This window comes from Bos javanicus, chromosome 19, assembly GCF_032452875.1.
Source record: "Bos javanicus breed banteng chromosome 19, ARS-OSU_banteng_1.0, whole genome shotgun sequence".
NCBI classification, from domain to species: Eukaryota; Metazoa; Chordata; class Mammalia; order Artiodactyla; family Bovidae; genus Bos; species Bos javanicus.
The window spans coordinates 63,558,512-63,580,724 of record NC_083886.1 but is presented as its reverse complement, the minus strand read 5'-3'; the positions used below and the strand labels follow the sequence as shown (position 1 = coordinate 63,580,724).

The following is a 22,213-nucleotide window of genomic DNA, read 5'->3' as shown; positions in this document are numbered from 1 at the left end:
GCAGGTGGGGAGGATGCCGGGAAGGGCTGGTCAGGGAGTCTGGGATGGACCTGTGCACACGGCTCTATTTAAAGTGGATAAGCAAGGATCTCCTGTCCAGCACATGGAACTCTGCTCAGCATTGTGTACCAGCCTGGACGGCAGAGGAGTTTGGGGGAGAATGGACACATGTGTATGTGTGGCTGGGTCCCTTTGCAGTCCACCTGGCACTGTTACAAGAGCATTAATCTGCTATACTCCACCACAAAATAAAAAGTGTTTTTAAAAAAATCTGTCCCTCCTATAATGTGCATCGTCACACATGTTAACTCCTCTTATTTGGGGACAGAAAGGAAAGCAGTCGCTACTGTGAGCCCAGGAGTTATGAGACAAAGGCTTAAACTATAGCAGGAGAAACCGAAGCACAACATGGGGGAGACTACTCCAACCAGCTGCTTCCAAATATTAATATAAGGGCGGATGATGGATGGGCACAGGATGGGGGAGGGAGGGGTGACGAGCGCATGTGTGAATGGAGTAACGGGGGGACGGGGGGAGCAGCTCAAGCCTGCACTGCACTCAATGACAAGGACCTATACGTGAAAGCGTCTCCATACCTTCTCGTATTCCTCTAAAATCCCTTTCTTCTTGATATTTCGCTTGGCCAGATAGATGGCTAGAAAAGAAAACGACACCGTTTTCCACCCTCATCGCTTGTCGAAACCCCCCTATGAGCTAGGCTGCCATGCTCAGCGTAGCAGACAGGACACTCCGGGACCCGCTCCCGCCCCCAGGAGCCACTCCTAACACAGACAAGGTCGTGACGGCCACAGACGCCGCCAAGACGCAGCGTGCAGCTGGGCAGCATGGGGAGCCCTCGCCAGGCCGGGGGCGGGCGCGGTTTACCGTAGTCGACGTCTTCAGCCGGCCACTGCTGGGTGGGCCAGAAGTACGGCGTCTGCGAGAGAAACCAGGCGGCCAGGCTGACACAGGCTGTGCGCCCCGGGCCCCCCGCCCCGTAGCCTGAAACATGCCTCGGCCTCTGCCACCGTTTCTAAAGCTCTGGGAGGATGTGAAGCTGACCGTTAAACCTCCAGATGACATCCTGCCCCACTGACCCCAGGTCAAGGCCGAGGCTCACCTGGAATCGATAGAGGCTGCTGTCGGGCTTCAGAGTGAGGTTCCTGGGGTCTTGCAGGGGATAAATGTAGCCATACTTGACAATGAAGTTGCCCAAGTTCTGGGCCTCTGGGGAGGAGCAGGTGAGACAAGGAAGTTAAGAGCAGGGGCCAAGAGCAGAAGCTCACCGCCCGCCCCCACACAGCACCCCAAACGCCAGGACGGGCACCCCCATCCTCACGGCACTTTCGCCAAGAAGTGGGAGCACGGTTCCTGACCTTCGCTGTGGACAAGTACCAGCTGGGGAGACGGTCCCAGAGTGTCCCCCAGCCTGGTCGCCCCAGAGACAACTCAGTGCGTCTGGAGGGGAGCCAGTGAATCCCAGGGCTGACGGGGGCCAGGTTTGGGGTGATAGATGGGGACTTCCTGGAGGAACACCGTTGAGTCTGGAGAAACCCAGGAGCAGGGAGAGTGTCTCTGACCAACAGACCCTTCTTCACCCCGTGAGAGGCAGGAAGGGGCGGTCAACTTCTGCCCCCAGTTCACAGCCGACTTCTGCCCCAAGCTGGACTCTGCCTGCCCCCAGGGTCCAGGCCCTCCGAGCTCCCCTGCACACTTCACAGGCATCATGTCCTTCCAGACCAAGGGTACGTGTGCATCACCCCCTCCAGGAAGTCCTTCTTGACTGACTCCTCCCCAGTTACTCCTTCGACTTAGTAGTAGCAGTCGTCATATTAGTCGCTTCAGTCATGTCTGACTCTTTGCAACCCCATGGACTAGCCCCCTAGCCCGCCAGGCTCCCCTGTCCATGGGATTCTTCCAGCCAAGAATGGAGTGGGTTGCCATTCCCTTCTTCAGGGGATCATCCTGACCCAGTAATCAAACTTGGGTCTCTCGCCTTGTAGGCAGATTCTTACCATCTGAGCCACCAGGGAAGCCTGTGACTTACACATCTCAGTATTTTGTACGAAAAAACAACTGTGTCCCCCCGGTTATCACCACTTCCATGTTGAATCTGGCTGTTTTACTCACAAAGGCTTCAACTCGCCAATTAAAAGGTCAGTTTCTCAGAGACACGGGTTGAGCCCCACCCAGCTGCACCCAGATACGCCCCAGGGTGATGCCCACAGCAGCCCTCAGTCGGGCTGAGGACAGAAGGCACTCTCACCCAGTCCAGAGATCCACAGGCGCTGGCTGATCCACTGGAGGACGTCACTTCCTGCAAAGCAGAAGGGTCTGGCCAACGTCAGAGCCTCCCCAACACCCACCCACATGCTGCCACCCAACTGGCCGCCTCCCTGTCCAGCCGTGATCTCGTCCTGCTGCTCAGATCTTCCAGGGACCTCCCTGCACCCCACCCCCCAACTATGTCCAGTCTGAACCCCCAGCCCATGATTCAGGGCCACCCATGATGTAAGTCCAGCCAGACTTCCACCCCATGTCCCCGCCACCCCCTCAGCCTTCACCTCTCAGAGGTACTGACTCTCTTTTCTTATTGATACAATAATGGGTGCCTGGACTGTCATCCATCAAGAGGGAAGTAAACAGACTAAGTCTTGACCATTGGAAAAAAAACAGCCCCAAAGCAAGCTGTCCATGGAGCTCTGGATGGAGCTCAGTCCTGGCAGTAATGAGAACCCGGATGGGAGGGGAAGGGGGTGCAAGGGGGTCGGGGTGCTGGGTCTCTGACGCCCCTACATTCCCCAGCAAAACTCTGATGGCCAGTGGTACATCCAAGCCTGGCTTTTCAGGTCATCATAAAGGCTTCTGTCAAAGCAGAAGGACGAGACACTTTCTTAGGAACACTCTGTAGTCTTGTTTACAACTTTAGACCGTGGAACGTGGGCTCTGCCTGCCCTTGAGCCCTGCACATCTGAGGGCTGGCCCCGGGGGCAACGCAGATGGGAGGCCAGTGAGCAAGAAGGCAGGGGAGGCAGACGGGGACAAGATCAGGGCACGGGGAGCCCCTCCCAAGGATTCACATTGATCCAAGGGCCAGGACAAGCTGAGCCCCACCAGCCAGCTGAGAGTGGACATGGGACCTCAAGGAAGCTGCGTGTCTCCTGCTCGGCCAGGTCCCCGGCCCCTCAGCAGGACATGCTCCTCGTCAGAGGCGGCAGCATCATCTCAGAACAAAGATGCACCCCAGCTCCGAAGCCATCGTGCAAATGCCAAGCACCACTCTTTCTAGCAACCCCAGCCTGCTTCCCAAGGGCTGAGCTAGGTGCCCTGCCTGAGTGGAAACTGGCCCATGAAACACACCACAGGGGGGGAGCCAGGGTCTAAACCCCACTGCCTGTGCCCTCGGGTGGGGGGCACAGCACGGCTGAGGGGGGACGGCCCGTACCCGCCCCTTCGTACACACGTCCTGGGAGCACGCATGTCCAACCACCCACGTCCACGTGCCCACCGTGACGGTCCCGGGGGGGCCCCTGTCGCTCTCGTCTTTATTCAGCCCCTTGCTTATTCAAAAGCAGACTTCTTCACCTAAAACCCAACTTAAAATCCCAGGACTGGGTGTGTTATTAGACAGTCCACCCCACGTCTCTACACAGAGGTGTGCACACCAAGGAGTCCCCCCGCCCCCAGCAAAAGACGGGTTAGCGCTCCCCGCCACGGAGCCAAGGACTTTCGCATCCACTTGGGCACTTCCTGAAATAGACCAGATGGGATTAGGGGCTCCCAGGGCATCTACCACATGATCTGTGCTGATCTCAGCTCGCACGTCAGCCCCGTCGTCCCCTAAGTCCCGGTCACCTGCCCTCCGAGGGGGCAGCAGCGCTGACCCAGTCTGCTTTGATCAGTGCCGATGCTACACGACAGGGGCTCCGACTGCAGTTGGGATTCACCCATGTAGGAGAAACGAGGGGGACCGTGGCTGAGTGGGCAGTGCCCCAAATCCGGGAACCGAGGGGGCCCCAGGTGCCAGGAAGGACAGTGTGTCTCACACACCTAGACAAGGGATGAGAGGCTGGACACTGGACTCGTGTGTGTATGGAGGGGGAGAGTGTGTGTTTACCACTGCAGTGCAAAAGCAGCCACCGGTAATACATAAATGGGGACGTGGATCTGTTCCAATAAAACTTTATTCGCAAATACAGAACAGGGGCTGCTTCTGGCCCGTGGGCTCTAGTTTGCCAACACCTGTGTGTGGTCTGTTCAAGCCAAGACCAAATAGCCAGACACCTTACCCGTCATGGCGTGAGGGATGCTGACGACCGTGACCTTCTGGTTCTGCACCCTGACCCCTGTGTCCGGGTCCTGCATGTCCTTCACAAGGGCCTCGATCTGCAAGACAGAACAGCCCGGCTCAGCTGAGTGGCACCGAGGGAGCAAAAGATGCCAAGAGGAACATGGGGAGCTTACAACCAGGAGCCCACTGCTGTCTCAGGCCACTGGGCCAGCCGAGAGGCTCACAGTAGAGGGGAGCGAGGATACGCCCCGGGATGGGGGTGGAGGGGGTGCTTCTCTTGGACACGGGTGGGGACCGAGGGGCCTCGGGCTGCAGGAGGCACCACTTCTGCATTCACACCCGCCCGTTAGCCTGGGACACACCTGCTCCTTCCAGGGCTGCCTGCTATTCAGACGTGAGAGCCCGGGGCCCCATTTCCCACGTTAGCTCCCAGAAGAAAGTCCACATTTATCCCAAAACTTGTATGAGATGAAACAGCAACATTTCATGGAGTCCAGGCGCCCAAGCATTGGAGAATAGAAACCCAAAGTATGAGTTAGAAACCTGAGTTTCTCCAGCAGAAAGTCAGGGGGTTTGATTCCTTCTCTTTGCATCAAAAAAAAAAAAAAAAACCTAGTTACAAAAGGTTTGAAAATAACCTTCCGAGGAGGAATAATGAGAGTTATTTTAAAAACACAATGAGGGGAGTCAGATTTCTCCCTGGCAGGTGTCACACTTCTCAGAAAGGGGGGCTGGTGGGAGGGGGAGCAGCAAAGGGACCTCGAGAACATTTGGGGTTTGGGTCCACCGTCCTCAGATGTTCTCCAGGGAAGTCCCCCCGGGGTCTCTCCAGGGAGGAAACCACAGGACTCTGGCTGGTGGTCTCATCTCCAAGAGACTCTCTTATGGCACCACTCCTCAAATTCATAGGTTGAGGTCCTGTCCCCCAGGACCTCAGAATGTGACTGGATCAGCAGACAGGGTCTTTGCAAAGGTGACCAAGTTAAAAGGAGGTCATTAGGGCGGGCCTGGCTGGTGTCCACTGAAGAGACGAGGTAAGGACTCAGACACACACAGAGGGGCTTCCCTGGTGGCTCAGGCGGTAACGAATCCGCCTGCAATGCAGGAGATGCTCAAGAAACACAAGTTCAATCCCTGGGTCGGGAAGATCCCCTGGAGAAGGATCTTCTCAGAAGGAGAACAGCAACCCACTCCTGTATTCTTGCCTGGGAAACCCCAGGGGCAGAGGAGCCTGGTGGGCTACAGTCCACGGGGTTGCAAAGAGTCGGACGCGACCGAGCGACTGACACACACACACACACCGGCCGGGGGGACGGGGCGCCACGTGAGGACGCCAGCAGAGCACGGCCCCACGGGCCCCGCAGAGCCACCCAGAGACCACTGCGCACACCTCAGCCGGGGCGTGCACTCCGGGCCGCGCCTCTGCTGTCGTGGCCCAGCACAGCCGTGCAGACCCGGCTTCCAGCTCTGCCTCCGGCAAGAAGGCCCCGTGCCCATCACAGATGGGGCCATCTGAGCCACACCCCAGGTCCTCAGCAGGTGAGAGGCCCCACCTTTCAGCTTCAACTGCTGCCAACTCCCCTCTGCTCCTCCCTATGCCTGGGAGCCCAGAGGCCAGAGGGGATGGCCACCCGCACCCCAGACATCAGCCCCCTTCAAGCCCCCCAGACTCAGCCCCCCACGATCCTGGGGAGCAAGAAGTTGGAGGGGGACCCGGGCCTCGCCTGACCCCGGGTGACCCCAAGCTGGAGGCAGGATGGGGGAGTTGGAGGCCACGTGCTGGGCGTGACTGCAGGCGTGACAGGGAACTCCAGTGTCACCAGGGGCAGGAATGGCAGCCCACCTCCCACACCCACGCCACTCCTGCAGGAGGGAGCTGTCATTCACAGGGCAAGATCACGAGCTGGAATTTTCCTCGGAGCCCGAGAAGGTTCCCCAGGGGACGATAATCATCAGCCCTTTTCTGCACAGACAACGGGCAAGTCAGCGGCACCGCGGAGTTGTCTGCCAACAGGGGACGAAGGAGCCCTCCCGCCAGGGGCCAGTAGACACTGGATCACGTCGCCTACGGCTCTCCAACCCCTGGGGGCACCACTCCCAGACAGGCCCCTCCCCAAAACCTGCTCTGCCCACCTGACAGACACCTGGGAGGCACCCCCAGGGCCCCGCCAGCTGCTGCGGGCTCTGCATTTGTTTCTGCCGAGTCTCCCACTCTCCCAGTGGACCTGGCCTCCGGGAAACGTGTAACCTCCGCCGACCCCCAGGCTTGGCCGCCTGTCTCTGCCTGCGCCTGGCAGGTCCCCCGCCTCCAGGGCGCCCTCCAGCGCTGCTGCTGCTGACATGCGGGGCCAGAGGCCCTGTGCGCCTGGGGGTCTGGCAGCACTTGCCTCCCCCCAGAGATGCCAGGAGCAGCCCCTTCCCCACAACGTCCCCAGATGTCACTCAATGTCCTGTGGCCTTTTCTCTTCACCGAACATTCAAATCACCCGGGAAGCTTCTTCTTCTTCTTTTTTTTTTTTTCAGAAACACCGATGTTTGGGCTCCACAGATTTAACGACTTAATTACCTCCTAAGTAAATCAGAAACTCTAAGGCTGGTGATCTGATGGCCATAGTTTTGAAAGTGCCACCAGAGTAGAGAGGCCCTCCTCCCCTCTAACCAGAATCGTTTTTCTAACATGGGAACCAACGGGTTTTATTCCTCCCCAACTTTAAACTGTCGAGCAGCTCCTCACTGAACACAGAAAGCATCAAACCCCCAACCTCCGCAAGACGTGTGCGGACCCTGAGCCGTCCTTCACCACCAGCCCTTCCATCATCAACTTCTCGCCGCCCAAGCTAGTTCCGCACTCCCTGAGGGCTCCCCCACGTCCCCGCACAATTCCCACATCCAAGCCCTGGGTTTCCCTAAATGCCGTTCTTCAGCGTGTGTGTGCTCAGTGGTGCTCAACTCTTGGACCCCATGGACTGCAACCCGCCAGGCTCCTCTGTCCACGGGCTTTCCCAGGCAGGAACTGTGGAGTGGGTAGTCACGTCCTTCTCCAAGGGATCTTCCTGACCCAGGGATGGAACCCTGGTTTCCTTCATTCATAGGGGGATTCTTGACTACTGCACCACCTGGGGATCCAGATAGCACCACCGACTCAACGGACTTGAGTTTGAGCAAACTTCAGGAGACAGTGAAGGACAGAGGAGCCTGGCATGCTGCAGACCATGGGGTCGCAAGGAGTCAGACACGACTGAGCCACTGACTAAACAACTCTCTAACGTATGATCTTCCCCAGGGAGACGACGCTGCACCTCTGCTGTATACCCTCACACCTCTACACCTGGCAGACGCACAGCTTACTGAACTAAGTGGACCAGGGGTGACCAGTGGCCCAGCGTAGCCCAAACTGCCCAGCTTTTAACACTGCAAGACAGATCAGGGCAGTTTTGACAACAATAGCTTGCTGAGCTCCAAGGGTTCAGGGCAGCTCTTACCGTCACAAAGGATTCAGCTAATTCTCCTCAGGATAAGCCTAAGACAGAGGACACTTCACTGCAGATGGGAGCGGGTGCGGGCGAGTGACCCAGGACAGAAGCCTCTGCCAACCTCCTCCAATACCATTTATCTAAGAGCCCAGAACAAAATGAGCCACTTCATCCCCAAATATATCACCCCACAAGATGCGCTCCACCTGGCACAAGTCCCCAGGACGGACACCCAGTGCCTGGCCACCTGGTTTGAGAAAGCCCTTGCAACAGGAGGGTCCTGACTTCTGCGGCCGGCCTAGAGAGCCGAGAGCCACGAATACATGCACTTGAACGAGCAACCCAGGGATGCTGGAAGCAGGGTGTCTCTCTAGCTTACAAATCACACCATTTCTGTATGTACACATTAACCACACACACAAACACACACACACTTTAAATACTGCCGCTTTGAATCAGAAAACTGTAAACATGTTCATTTACTCTCTGGGCGCCTTCCAACAACGTCTGGAGACTGTCTCAGAAATGACCCAGCCGCGCCTCCTCTCCCGAGTAACAGGTTGTTTTCAGCCTCCAGCTGATCACCGCCCCGCTGCACTCTCCACTATAAACAGGTTACAAGGAAACCTAACCAATACAGACTAAGACACACAGACAGACAGACACACACACACACACACACACACACAGACACGGCAAACCGTCACTCAATAACATCAAGGAGCGATAACCGACCACCGGGCCGCCCCCAGCCCAGCCCACGTCCCCACCGGCACTTCCCCGAGGTGGTCCCCGCGCTCCTCCCGGGCCCGGCGGATGGCACCGCGCTCACCTTCCGCAGAAACGCCATCCTCGGCCTGTACTGCTGGCCTTGGTGTCGGATGGTCATCCTGGCTCTGGGACTCAGAACCGGAACGCACGGGACGGAAGGGGAAGCCCCCGGAGAGCGCGCCCGCGGCCCTGAGCCCGAGAGGAGCTAGGCTGCCCGCCTCGCCCTCGACCCGCGCCCCCGGGAGCCCGAATCCGCGCCGGCCAATCAGCGAGCCGCGCCCGCCCGGGCGAGCGCTGCGCTGGCGGCCACCTGGCGCCAGGGGGCGGTGTCGGGCCGGCGGGCCGGGGGCGCCGCAGGTGAGGTGCGCCCGGGGCGCCGGGATGCTCTGTGGTCCGGGGCGAGCCCTTAGGCAGGATGGGACTTCGCTGGGAGGTAAAACAAGGGGCGGGTGGCGGGGTGGGGGGCGGGGGGCGGAGGGCGGCGGGGGGCGAGGAGGAAGAGGGAGAAGGGGGGCGTAAGAGGTACGAAGTATTAGGTGTAAAACAAGGATGTATGCACAGCACGGGGAATATAGCCAATATTTTATAGTAACTACCATTGGAGTGTAATCTTTAAAATTGTGTCACTATACTGCAACCTGTAACTTATATAATATTGTTCAGCAACTACACTTCAATTTTTAAATTTTTTTTTTAATTTTAAAAAAGGGAAAAATTACTTTATGGGAAAAGGCATTTTCACGACTTCAAATAGGCTTTGCTTTTTAGACAGCGCTGGGTTTCAGGGAAGCGTGAACCTCCTGGCTAGCCCCTGCTGTGCCCCTCCCCGGATGGGTGACTCTTTTCCAGCAGCCTTACTGAGTGAGAACTGACATACATTAGTGCAGGAATTTAAAGTGAGCAACCTGATGGGCTTCAGTGTATGTATCCACCCAGGAAACTACACCCACAGTCAAGTCAGGGAGCACGTTACCCCCCAAAATCTCCTTGTGGCCTTTGTCCCTCTCGCTGACACCCCCCACCCACCCCCAGCCCGCTTTTCTGACACTTCGATTAGTGGGAGAGGTGGATTTGATCAAGTTACATAATCTCTCTGAGTCTCTGTTTTCTCAGGAGTAATAAGAAAGAGTCGGGCTCAATGAACTCAGAATTACTCTCCAGTCTTGAAGTCTCGAGACTCTAACATGTGAAGGAAAATACACAGCTCAATCAGCCCGAAGGCTGACAGGGTGGGATTTAGCACTCCCTACAAATCGAGGCCCTGCTGCCCTCAGACCAGCCAGCCCAAGGTTCCACGTGGCTGAAGAGCGGATGCCATCGTGGACATGCCCCAACCATTCCTGCCACATGGGATGGGGGGTGGGGCAAGAGGGAGCCCCACTCCTGACGCTCAGATGCCACCCCTGACTGTGGGGTCGCTCAGGCTCCACAGGCCTGGGCCCCAGCCGCCACCTCTGTCATCAAAGAAGAGCCCAGAGGGCCACGGAAAGCAAGGGTCTTCCTTAGGGCTTTCCAGAGCAAGGGATTTTCCAAGTTTCTGCGCCTTCTGCTCTCTCTTGGATTCCCCAGGAATGGCAGTGTCTGGAAGCGTACAGGAAGACAGCTGATACGGGAGATGCCTGCAGGTAAAAACATGATCCCTGCAAGACTTGTTTTCTAACATCCAGAGCTGCCATGTCTCCCATATGCTGGTTTTGAGGATCAGCTCCACCCACGCTCTTTGCTCCCATATGTGGATCTAATACTGCCTTCTCTCTCACTCTCTCTGCTCTTTCTGGGTAGGTGGACGGATGGATGGATAGATGGATGGATGGATGGATAGATGGATGGATGGATGGATGGAAAGATAGACTAGTTAGATAGAACATTGATGGCACAGACGGATGGTTGGATGATTGGATAGATAGATAATTTCTGGTTATATCAACACAACCTTGGAAAAGCCACTTTTTTCAGAAAAGCCACTGTCCCTTTTCCTCTTTATGTTTGGAACACATAAATCCTCCTGGGTTCAAAATTCAAGTCACTTCACAGGTTACCAAATTTGGTGTTTTGTAAAAAGTACACATATTTAGTGGAGGAGAGAGTGGCCACTAATGAGTATTGAGTTTCCTCTCGGGGCTGATGACAATGTCCTGGAACTAGACAGAAGTTAATAGTCGCACCACCTTGTGAGTAGACAAAATGACTGAACGGTGTGCTTTAAAAGGGTGAAGTTTATAGTATGTGAGTTATATCTCAATTTTTAAAGTGCAAGGTCAGAGAAAGTTTTCCCCAGGTCCTGCTCTTATAAGGCCCCCTCCCTTCCTTAAAAATCATCAGTGGCTCCATCAGCTCCCTGAAAAGGCTCATCCTCCCTCAGTCTGGCCTGATCTGAATTGTCAGCTGTAGTTTCACTGCCCCTCGACATGGAGTCTCTCCCTCTCACCAGCCCTGAAATTTACTTTTTCTCCAGCACGTGGTGGGTTTTCTCCCCTCCAAATCTTCTCCCCTGTCGCATGTTCTGCTCACGTCTCCCTCCACCCTCCTCCCTCAGCACGGAGTAGGTGCCACCCATGTGGCACTTTTTCCTTGCAGATCTGGGGGAGATAACTGCTGCACACCTTACACCGCCTCGTATTCTGAGTTTCGCCGAGGACACGGTCAGCCTGCAGCTTGTGAGCAGCGGGTTCTGGGCTTTGGTTCTGGCAGGAGGCAGATCTGATTGTGGCATCGCCGATTCCCGTGGTATCAATACCCTACTGTTGTGCCATCAGTGACCACAGGGCTACTGGACGGGAGGTGAAGGTCCTTTGTATTTGCTGGATTCATTTTGCAGCACCGAAGCTTGCTAAGAACTAGCAAAATCTGAATTAGGGCACCATTGCATAAAGATTTGGTGAAATCTTTCACCAAAGATTTGAAAAACTTTCTAGCAACTAGAATATTCCATAAACTACATAGGTTATTTCATGGACCAGGGAACCGGGAGTCACGGGAATATTCACAGCTTAAGTGGCCATGGTACTGGATGTTGTGAATGAGATCTACACTCAGAGCTTGCGTCTGTTCTGACTCTAAGAATTACTGAGTCTCAGACCATGTGGCTCCACGTGAGTCTTGTTCAACAGAGAAACAGATGGTGATATCACTCACCCAGCATCACCACTGGAGGCTGGGCAATCATCCGTGAGAAAGGGTTTTCTGGGGACTTCCCTGGTGGCTCAGTGGTAAAAAAGAAAAAAAAAAAAATTCCACCTGCCAATGCAGGAAACACGGGTTTGATCCCTGATCCAGGAAGAGCCCACATGCTGTGGAGCCACTGAGCCCGCGCTCCACAAGAGAAGTCACCGCAGCGAGAAGCCTGCACCCTGCAACCAGAAAGCAGCCCCGGTTCTCTGCAACCAGAGACAAGCCTGCACAGCAACGAAGACCCAGCACAGCCCAAAACAAATACAAATAAAGAAAACTAATTTTTTTTTAAAAGGGGTTTTCTGGCTGCCCGGATCCATCTCGTCCGTGCCTAAGGAGGCTCTCTCCCCACTCTGCATCATGTGTGTGAACAAACGTTCACACCTGATTATTGGGCTCACAGGGCAATATCTGATATCTTGAGGGTAGATTTGATTTCTTTGAAGGCAGTGGTCATTTTCCCTGCCAGTCCCCAAGAGAAGAAATGGGTTCTAAGGCAGAAAAAAAGCAGCAGTCGTTCAGAAAGCCAGGCTTGGGTACCAGTAGATTGCTGATCACCAGCACCTGCCCTCCATACGAGAGCAAGTCCAGAGCACGAAGAAATGGAGTCTGCAGTCTCCAGGGATCGTGGCGTTTTCGGTAAGAAAGTGGCCCCAGTTTCATGAGGTTGTCACCATCTCCCCGCTGTCCCTCCTCTAGGATTCACTACACTTTCACTCGTTGGTCCAGTGCTCTCCGCTCTGTGTCAGGGAGTATTCAGTTTTGTTCGACAGACTTGACCGAGCACCATTTCTGGGGTGGGAACTGTGTCAAGCGCATGGTATAATGGTGAGTAAGACACGGTCCTGGCTTCCCAGGGGGCTCAGTGGTAAAGAACCTGCCTGCCAAGTAGGAGACGAGGGTTCGATCCCTAGGTCAGGAAGATCCCCTGGAGAAGGAAATGGCAACCCACTCCAGGATTCTTGCCTGGGAAAAAAAATCCAACGGACAGAGGAGCCTGGTGGGCTACCAGCCATGGGGTCGGGAAGAGATGGGTACGACTGAGCATGCACAGAAGACATGGTTCTGTCTTGAGGGTGTCTCCCGTAGGTAAAAAAAGACGAAAAATAAACTTCTGGGGCAATGCAGTGGATGATGTGGGATCGTGGGAGGCAAAAACGAAAAGGAAAAAACAGAAAGCTGAAGACAGCGCGCTGAGATGAACTCATCATGGTCTGTACTAACAGGCCTTAGCACACCTGCCCTATCCCCCAAGTGTGTGGTACAGTATCGGAGTAGATGCCTGTTATGAATGCCCCCAGTGTGGTAAAGCAATCATACTCCAATAAAACAAAATACCCCCAGTGAACAAATGGGTAAACAGAGTGGAAAATGGGGGGTAAACTAGGAGGTTGGGAGTAACATGCACACACCACTACATATAAAACAGATAACCAGCAAGGACCTGCTGTACCGCACAAGGGACTCTGCTCAGTGTTCTGTGGCCGCCTGGTCAGGAGGGGAGTTTGGGGGAGAATGGACGCATGTACGTGTACGGCTGAGTCCCTTTGCTGCCTGAAACTATCACAACACTGTTAAGTGGCTATACTCCAATTCAAAATAAAAGCAACACAATAGATGACCACAGGCCTACCGTATAGTACAGGGAACTCTAACACTGCAACGGCCTACCTGGGGAAGGACTCCGAGGAAGAGTGGGTATATGCATGTGTTTAGCTGATTCACTTTGATGTACACCTGAGATGAACACAACATTGCACACCAACTGTACTACAATTTAAAACAAGGTTTTTCTTAAAAAACGAGTAGAGGACAAATAATAAGCTGAGGTTCTTAGTACCCCTATGAGGTAGCACCCAGGACTGGGACCTGGGCAGCCCAGCCTCTGACCTCAAACCTCGCCCCCCTGACGTGCTGGGGCGCTCCCACCCGGCACGCCTGGGTGCCGCGCCCACCTCAGACGACTGAGAGCTAGCTGGTTTCCACAGAAAAATCATCACTTTAAAACTGCAACAAACAAAACTGGGTGTTGGGCGAGCAAACCCAACAGACGTTCGTGGGAGGATCACTTCAGAAACGCAGGTTTTCCTCTCCCCTCCACTTCTCTGCTTGTCTGCCCAGGATGAATCCTCCACAGATGTTGGATGTTTGTGTTGGATGCTGTGAAGTTTTTTAAACCTAGACGATTCTACTTTTCCTAGCTTCTGTATTTGTATCGTTTCTGTTCTCTTCTTGGACCAGAAAATCCAAGTAAGAGGGTACTAACAGGAGCCTCTGAACCCAGGCGAACCAGCGGGCCCGAGGGGAAGAGAAGGAAGGTCCGTCTGTGGGCCCCGCAGACCCAGGGCGCCGGAGGGCCGAACCCGGAGGGACACAGGAGCCGCGGGTCCAGCGGCCAGGCCGGGCTTCAGGCCCAAAACTTACTTCAAGGGTGAGACCGCTTTAAAAAAAAACAAGTCAAGTGTGAGCGAATGGGCGCCAGACTTCACTTCGATAGAGCCCCTATGGCCGCGCTGTGAGAAACGGGGCCCTGGCGCGTTCCCGCAGCTCCACATTTAACGCCGTGATGAGGGCAATTCCCGACTCTTGCCAGCTGCGCCGCCAGGCGCGCACAGGTGCCAAAGGGCAGGGAAGGGCCCCACGCAGAGCCCCGCGCCGCGTCCGCTTCCGCCGCCCGCCGCGCCCGGACCACAGAGACGCGGGTACCGCCCCACGCCTAGAGAGGAAGGGCGGGCTTCCGGCGGCGGCCACTTCCGGCGGCAGCCACTTCCGGCCCGGCCCCTCCCTGCGCCTGCCGGAGCCTGGGGGGCGCGCTAGAGAGGGTGGGTCTGCCCCCCAGCTCCCGCGGCCCTTCCCGAGGGCCTGGCTCGGGGTCGGCCCGTCGACCCCCAGCGCTGTGGACTTGTCTCCTCGTTTCAGCCCCTCGAGGCGACTGGTTTGTGGACAAGAAGGGTGAAAACCCGACCTAAAAGGACGCGAGCTAGGGCTCGTCGTGCTGTGTCGGACCGGCCGCGCGTGTAAAACGCATCAAGTAACAGACACACGCGTGCAGGTGTCGGGGGAAGGCCCTGCCGGCGCCCCGGAAGGGCCCCCCGCTCGGCGCGGGCTGGCGCTCAGAACCGAGCCCCCGCCCGGAAGTGGGCCTGGCGGGGAGACCCGTTCGGAACCCAGCTTCTTCCTCCTCCGGGTAGCGGCTGGCCGCCGGCACCGCTGACCGCCCGGGCTGAGTGCCCTCAGCTGTGAGGAGCGTGGGCGTAGCCATCCTGGCCTCCTGTGTGTGGCCTCCTCCTGCAGTCTTATCGTCCTGTCCTCCTGTGTGACCCTGCTCTCCTCTGACCCTGCCCTCCTCTGACCCTGCCCTGTGTGTGACCCTGACCTGTGTGACCCTGCCCTCCTCTGACCCTGCCCTGTGTGTGACCCTGACGTACTGTGTGACCCTGTCCTACTGTGAGACGCTGTCCTCCTGTGTCATCCTGGCCTCCTGTATGTGACCCTGTCCGCCTGTGAGACCCTGCCCTCCTCTGACCCTGTCCTGTGTGTGATCCTGACCTACTGTGAGACCCTGTCCTCCTGTGAGACCCTGTCCTCCTGTGAGACCCTGCCCTACTTTGACCCTGTCCTGTATGTGACCCTGTCCTGTGTGTGTGACCCTGAACTACTGTGAGACCCTGTCCTCCTGTGAGACCCTGCCCTACTCTGATCCTGCCCTGTGTGTGACCCTGTCCTACTGTGTCATCCTGGCCTCCTGTATGTGACCCTGCCCTCCTCTGACCCTGTCCTGTGTGTGACCCTGACCTACTGTGTGACCCTGTCCTCCTGTGAGACCCTGCCCGACTCTGACCTTGTCCAGTATGTGACCCTGCCCTGTGTGTGACCCTGACCTACTGTGTGACACTGTCCTGTGTGTGACCCTGTCCTACTGTGAGACCCTGTCCTCCTGTGAGACCCTGCCCTACTCTGACCCTGTCCTGTATGTGACCCTGACCTACTGTGTGACTCTGATCTACTGTGAGACCCTGTCCTACTCTGACCCTGTCCTGTGTGGGACCCTGCCCTGTATGTGATCCTGACCTCCTGTGTGACCCTGCCCTCCTCTGACCCTGTCCTGTATGTGACCCTGACCTACTGTGAGACCCTGTCCTACTCTGACCCTGCCCTGTGTGTGACCCTGACGTACTGTGTGACCCTGTCCTACTGTGAGACCCTGTCCTGTGTGGGACCCTGTCCTCCTGTGTCATCCTGGCCTCCTGTATGTGACCCTGTCCACCTGTGAGACCCTGCCCGACTCTGACCTTGTCCTGTATGTGACCCTGCCTTGTGTGTGACCCTGACCTACTGTGAGACCCTGCCCTCCTCTGACCCTGTCCTACTGTGAGGCCCTGCCCTCCTCTGACCCTGTCCTGTGTGTGACCCTGACCTACTGTGTGACACTGTCCCGTATGTGACCCTGTCCTGTGTGTGACCCTGACCTACTGTGTGACACTGTCCTGTATGTGACCCTGTCCTGTGTGTGACCCTGTCCTACTGTGAGACCCTGCCCTACTCTGACCCTGCCCTGTGTGTGACCCTGTCCTACTGTGTCATCCTGGCCTCCTGTATGTGACCCTGTCCTCCTGTGAGACCCTGCCCTCCTCTGACCCTGTCCTGTGTGTGACCCTGACCTACTGTGTGACACTGTCCTGTGTGTGACCCTGTCCTGTGTGTGACCCTGACCTACTGTGTGACACTGTCCTGTGTGTGACCCTGTCCTACTGTGAGACCCTGCCCTACTGTGAGACCCTACCCTACTCTGACCCTGCCCTGTGTGTGACCCTGTCCTACTGTGTCATCCTGGCCTCCTGTATGGGACCCTGTCCTACTGTGTGACCCTGTCCTGTATGTGCCCCTCTCCTGTATGTGACCCTGCCCTACTGTGAGACCCTGTCCTGTGTGTGACCCTGTCCTGTGTGTGACCCTGACCTACTGTGTGACCCTGACCTACTGTGTGACACTGTCCTGTGTGTGACCCTGACCTACTGTGTGACACTGTCCTGTGTGTGACCCTGTCCTGTGTGTGACCCTGACCTACTGTGTGACCCTGACCTACTGTGTGACACTGTCCTGTGTGTGACCCTGTCCTACTGTGAGACCCTGTCCTACTGTGAGACCCTGCCCTACTGTGAGACCCTACCCTACTCTGACCCTGCCCTGTGTGTGACCCTGTCCTACTGTGTCATCCTGGCCTCCTGTATGGGACCCTGTCCTACTGTGTGACCCTGTCCTGTATGTGCCCCTCTCCTGTATGTGACCCTGCCCTACTGTGAGACCCTGTCCTCCTATGAGACCCTGTCCTACTCTGACCCTGTCCTGTGTGACCCTGGCCTCCTGTATGGGACCCTGTCGTGCTGCGTGTGACTACTGCGGCATGCATTCTTCAGTGAACCAGATTCACCTTCTCTGACACTGTCAGGCTGCATTGGGGAATATTTCACATAAAGAAGCTTTCACACAGTGTGTTCCTGAGGGGACAATAAAAGATGGACAAGTAAGTTTGGGATCTGAGCTCCAGTCTCTTGCCACAGTTACTGATAGAATATTAAACTGTTCTGAGAAGCTCTGCAGTAATGGAGCTCAGCTGACTTTGTTTAGCTGAGTGGTTTTCAAGCATTTGACCTCAGAGACTTTGGGGTAACACCCTGTTAATAGCCACCTCTCTCCCCACCACCAACTGGTGTTTTTTTCCCAGAACACACTTTTGGGGACACTGACATAAATCATTCACCTGAGTACAGACCTGTGCAAGAGTCACTCTCACTTCTCAAACGACATTTTGAAACCCCTGTTTTGAAAATCATCTGACTGGATTTCCGTAGGATGGTTTCAGTTTTACAGACGATTGAGAAATCAGTCCATAAATAATGAAGTACTACGAGCCGTTAGCATTTGGAGAAGGAAGTGGACCCTCCTTGCCCTTCCTCCTACATGTATCATGAATAGATACCGTCTCAACATCATTGAGCCAGTGTTATCAATGAATTATTTATAAAATATAGAAACAATTACATGGAAAAAATACAAATTGTTCCAAGTGGAAATTCAACAATTCAGGGCTTCTTAATGACAAACCTCGGAAATTTGTTCAAGGACCTACTTTAGTAAAACATGATTAACATTTCCTCTGATAAATAGAAGGTTGCTAAGAAACACTCAAGAACTGTTGTATGTGTGCATGAAGTAACTTTCACTGGAAACTTGCCCTAACGTTATAGAATAAAATTGGGTACAAGGAACCTCTTCAGCTTTATTCACGATGATGTAGATACTGAAATAACAACAGAATCAATGAGGCAGTTTTGGCCCAAACCTCTATCAAGGGGAGCTTTGAAGTGACTTACTATTAATAGTACGTTACTAAACTTGCACTTTCAAGCAAGACCTGTCAAAGGACGACAGTAACAAGACATGACTGTGTCCTTGTTCCTTTGTCTGCCCCTCCATCCTGTACGGCCAGAAACCTACACAGTTCCCACAGAGATAACCTGGCTCCAGAGGACACACCCATGCCAACCAAACTCTAAAGGAACCACTTAAATGGTTCCCTTTAAAAAGTTCTAGTCAGAGACTTCCCAGGTGGTCCAGTGGCTAAGACTCTGCACTCCCAATGCAGGGGCCTGCGTTCCACTCCTGATCAGGGAGCTAGATCCCACATGCCTCCACTAGAGAGTTCCTATGCAAACTAGAAGATTCTGCATGCCACAACTAAGACCTGGAAATAAACAAAAACATATAAAAAAGTTATCAATCCGAAGCGCAAAAAAAAATTATACATATATATGACTGACGCCTAGGATCTCAGAGCCATCTTGATCTTTTCTTAAACAGAAACTGTCCACCAACAACAGAAAACCCGCCTAGACTTAAAGCTCTCCACAGGGGCTGCTGCTGCGGCCTTTCTCCGGGCCCCCCCATCACCTTTGTGCCCTGTGCCATCCCTCCTGAAGACCCCTTCCACAACATACAGACAGGCAGACACACAGAGATGACCGGACCACAGCTTCCCAGCTGTAACGAGACGTCATCATTGGCCTGTCTGACCCCTCAGGCAGCCCTGGCACTACCACTCCCTGATTCCGGCTCACCGAGGTGTGACCGCAAATGTTTCAAGGAATCCAGACAGTCACCAAAAGTATCAGAAGGGGTGGCTTCAACATCCCGCCCACCCCCCACTGCTCACAATGCTTCTCACATTAGGTGGCTGACACTCTCCACAGAGATCTTAGCTAGGGGGAGCTCCCACCAACCCGAGAGGGCTCCCTACAGACAAGACGCATCCCCTGGGTCTTCATTCTGCCTCTCCTGGGCCCAGCAGAGCCCGATGTAGCATGCTTGGGTCTCACATTCAAGGCACGCTTCTCCGCGGCGCTCCCCGGCTCCTGGAGTAGAACCGGAAGCCCCTTCCCAGCAGACACTGCATCATGTTCCTACCGTTGTAAGGAGACTGTTGTGTCACACCGACAGTTCTTCCAGTGTTGGTCCTCACTCGCCTCAGTCGCCTTCCCTGTAAAATGGGGACACTAGTCACACCTATCTTTATAGTGTCCGGTGGGCAGTCTGATGCGCAGAAGTGGCCGTAAGGGCTGGGGGCCCGATCCAGGGAAAGAAAGGAGCGCAATGCCAGGTGCATTCCTATGCAGGTTCCCCCCCTGGGTCACTGGAAGCTTCTCGGAGCAAGTGTGGCGTGCAGACATCCTCAGGACAGTCGGGCCCGTGTACTCCAACATGGACCAAGAGGCGGCGTGGAAGCTTAGATAACTGAGGTTACTAAGACTACAAAGGACTCCCCCCACCCCACGAGGCCCGCCCCCAGCCCAGCCCACGTCCCCGCCGGCACTTCCCCGAGGTGGTCCCCGCGCCCCTCCCGGGCCCGGCGGATGGCACTGCGCTCACCTTCCGCAGAAACGCCATCCTCGGCCTGCACTGCTGGCCTTTGTGTCGGATAGTCATCCTGGCCCCTGGGACTCAGAACCAGGACGCACGGGACGGAAGGGGAAGCCCCTGGAGAGCGCGCCCGCGGTCCCGAGCCCAGGCGGAGCGAGGCTGCCCGCCGCGCCCCCGACCCGCGCCCCCGGGAGCCCGAATCCGCGCCGGCCAATCAGCGCGCCGCGCCCGCCCGGGCGAGCGCTGCGCTGGCACCCACCTGGCGCTAGGGGGCGGTGTCGGGCTGGCGGGCCGGGGGCGCCGCAGGTGAGGTGCGCCCGGGGCGCCAGGATGCTCTGTGGTCCAGGGCGCCCGCATGCTCTGTGGTCCAGGGCGAGCTCGGACCGAGCACCGAGGCCCAGGGGCGTGAACAGTGCGCCCCGGCACTTGGATCCCTAGCTGGGCTGCCACCAGCTCCCTGCATGGCCTTAGCAAGCTGCTTGAACTTTCTGAGCGTCTGTCTCATCTCGCTGGAGAAAAGTGAGTGGATGGAAAGTGACACCTGTGTGTCGGGCTCTGCGAGGACAGAATGAATAACCCGGTGAACCGGCAGTGGAGTGTGGTTAGCTGGGAGGAATGCAGCTCCCCTGCCAGGTGGACTGGCTCTGAACCCCAAGATGGCCACTCGCTGTGCTCAAGCCAGTTACGTAACCTTTCTCTGTTTCATTCTCCCCATCTCAGTGGTGCCATTGCTGCTCCCTCCTTGTGAGTTTTTCTTTGGGAAGGGGAGTTTTGGTTTTGGTTTTAGGATACCTGAGCCGATACATATGAAAAGCATTTAGCAAATATCATATGTGGAATCTAAAAGAGTGATACTAATAACCTGATTTACTAAACAGAGACCGACTCATAGACATAGAAAACAAAGATGGTTACCAAAAGGGAAAGGGGGGGGAGGGATAAAATGAGGAATGTGGAATTAACATACACACACTGTGTGTGTGTGTGTGTGCGCGCGCGCGCGCGCATATGCTATGTCTGACTCTTCGCGACTCCGTAGACTGTCGCCCCCCCAGGCTCCTTTGTCCATGGGATTCTTCAGGCAAGAATACTGAAGTGGGTTGCCATTTTCTCCTCCAGGGGATCTTCCCAACTCAGGGATCAAACCTTCATCTCCTGCATTGCTGATGGATTTTTTACTGCTGAGCCACCAGGAAGTCCACACTCATTGTTCAGTCACTAAGTCATGTCCAACTCTTTGTAACCCCATGGACCACAGCACACCAGGCTCCTCTGTCCTCTGCTGTCTCCAGGAGTTTGCTCAAATTCATGTCCTTTGAGTCAGTGATGCTATCCAACCATCTCATCTTCTGCCGCCCCTTCTCCTGCCCTCAATCTTTCCCAGCATCAAGGTCTGTTCCAAAGAGCCAACTCTTCACATCAGGTGACTAAATTATTGGAGCTTCAGCTTCAGCATCAGTCCTTCCAATGCAATATTCAGGGTTGAGCTCCTTTAGGATTGACTGGTTTGATCTCCTTGCCGTCCAAGGGATTCTCATGAGCCTTCTCCAACACCACAGTTCAAAGGCATCAGTTCTTTGGCATTCAACCTTTTCTATGGTTCAACTCTCACATCCATACATGACTACTGGAAAAACCATAGCTTTGACTATATGAACCTTTGTTGGCAAAGTAATGACTGCTTTTTAATACACTGTCTTGGTTTGTCATAGCTTTTCTTCCAAGGAGCAAGTGTCTTTTAATTTCATGGCTTCAGTCACCATCCACAGTGACTTTGGAGCCCAAGAAAATTAAATCTGACATTGTTTCCATTGTTTCGCCGTCTATTTGCCATGAAGTGATGGGACCGGATGCCATGATCTTCATTTTTGAATGTTGAGTTTTAAGCCAGGTTTTTCACTCTCCTCTTTCACCTACTTCAAGAGGCTCTTTTGTTCCTGTTCACTTTCTGCCATAAGGGTGGTGTCATCTGTGTATCTGAGGTTGTTGATATTTCTCCCGGCAATCTTGATTCCAGCTTCTGCTTCATCCAGCCCAGCATTTCACGTGATGTACTCTGCATAGAAGTTAAATAAGCAGAGTGACAACATACAGCCTTGACGTACTCCTTTCCCAATTTTGAACCAGCCCATCGTTCCATGTCCGGTTCTCACTGTTGCTTCTGGACCTGCAAACTGGTTTCTCAGGAAGCAGGTCAGGTGGTCTGGTACTCCCATCTCTTTAAGAATTTCCCACAGTTTGTTGTGATCCGCACAAAGGCTTTAGCATAGTCAGTGAAGCAGAAATAGATGTTTTGCTGGAATTCCCTTGCTGTTTCTATGATCCAGTAGATGTTGGCAATTTGATCTCTGGTTCCTCTGCCTTTTCTAAATCCAGGTTGTGTATCTGGAAGTTCTCAGTGCATGTACTGTTGAAGCCTAGCTGGAAGAATTTTTGAGCATTACCTTGCTAGGACGTGAAATGAGCACAATTGTGCAGTAGTTTGAATTCTTTGGCATTGCCTTTCTCTGGGATTGGAATGAAAACTGATCTTTTTCAGTCCTGTGGCCATTGCTGAGTTTTCCAAATCTGGTGGCGTATTGAGTACAAT

At 54.8% G+C, this 22,213-nt stretch overlaps 1 protein-coding gene across 11 annotated transcripts in view; it reads right to left on the bottom strand.

Moving 5' to 3' along the window:
- RGS9 (regulator of G protein signaling 9) overlaps positions 1-19,826 on the bottom strand; it is a 60,075-nt gene extending 40,249 nt beyond the window's left edge. For 3 of the 11 annotated variants that reach the window (XR_009731549.1, XM_061393021.1, XM_061393019.1), the window contains exons 1-6: positions 8,597-9,562; positions 4,290-4,386; positions 2,267-2,317; positions 1,121-1,227; positions 886-937; positions 597-655 (exon numbers count right to left, since the gene is read on the bottom strand). Coding sequence is in view for 7 of the 11 variants with exons in the window: in XM_061393021.1 (XP_061249005.1) it covers positions 597-655; positions 886-937; positions 1,121-1,227; positions 2,267-2,317; positions 4,290-4,386; positions 8,597-8,653 (423 nt within the window). In the remaining 4 variants the exon portion in view is untranslated. Of the gene's footprint in view, positions 1-596; positions 656-885; positions 938-1,120; positions 1,228-2,266; positions 2,318-4,289; positions 4,387-8,596; positions 9,564-19,170; positions 19,534-19,632 lie in introns of those variants that run through there. The other 8 variants (XR_009731551.1, XR_009731550.1, XR_009731552.1 and 5 more) reach the window with 5 other exon arrangements.
- Positions 19,827-22,213: the final 2,387 nt, after the last annotated feature.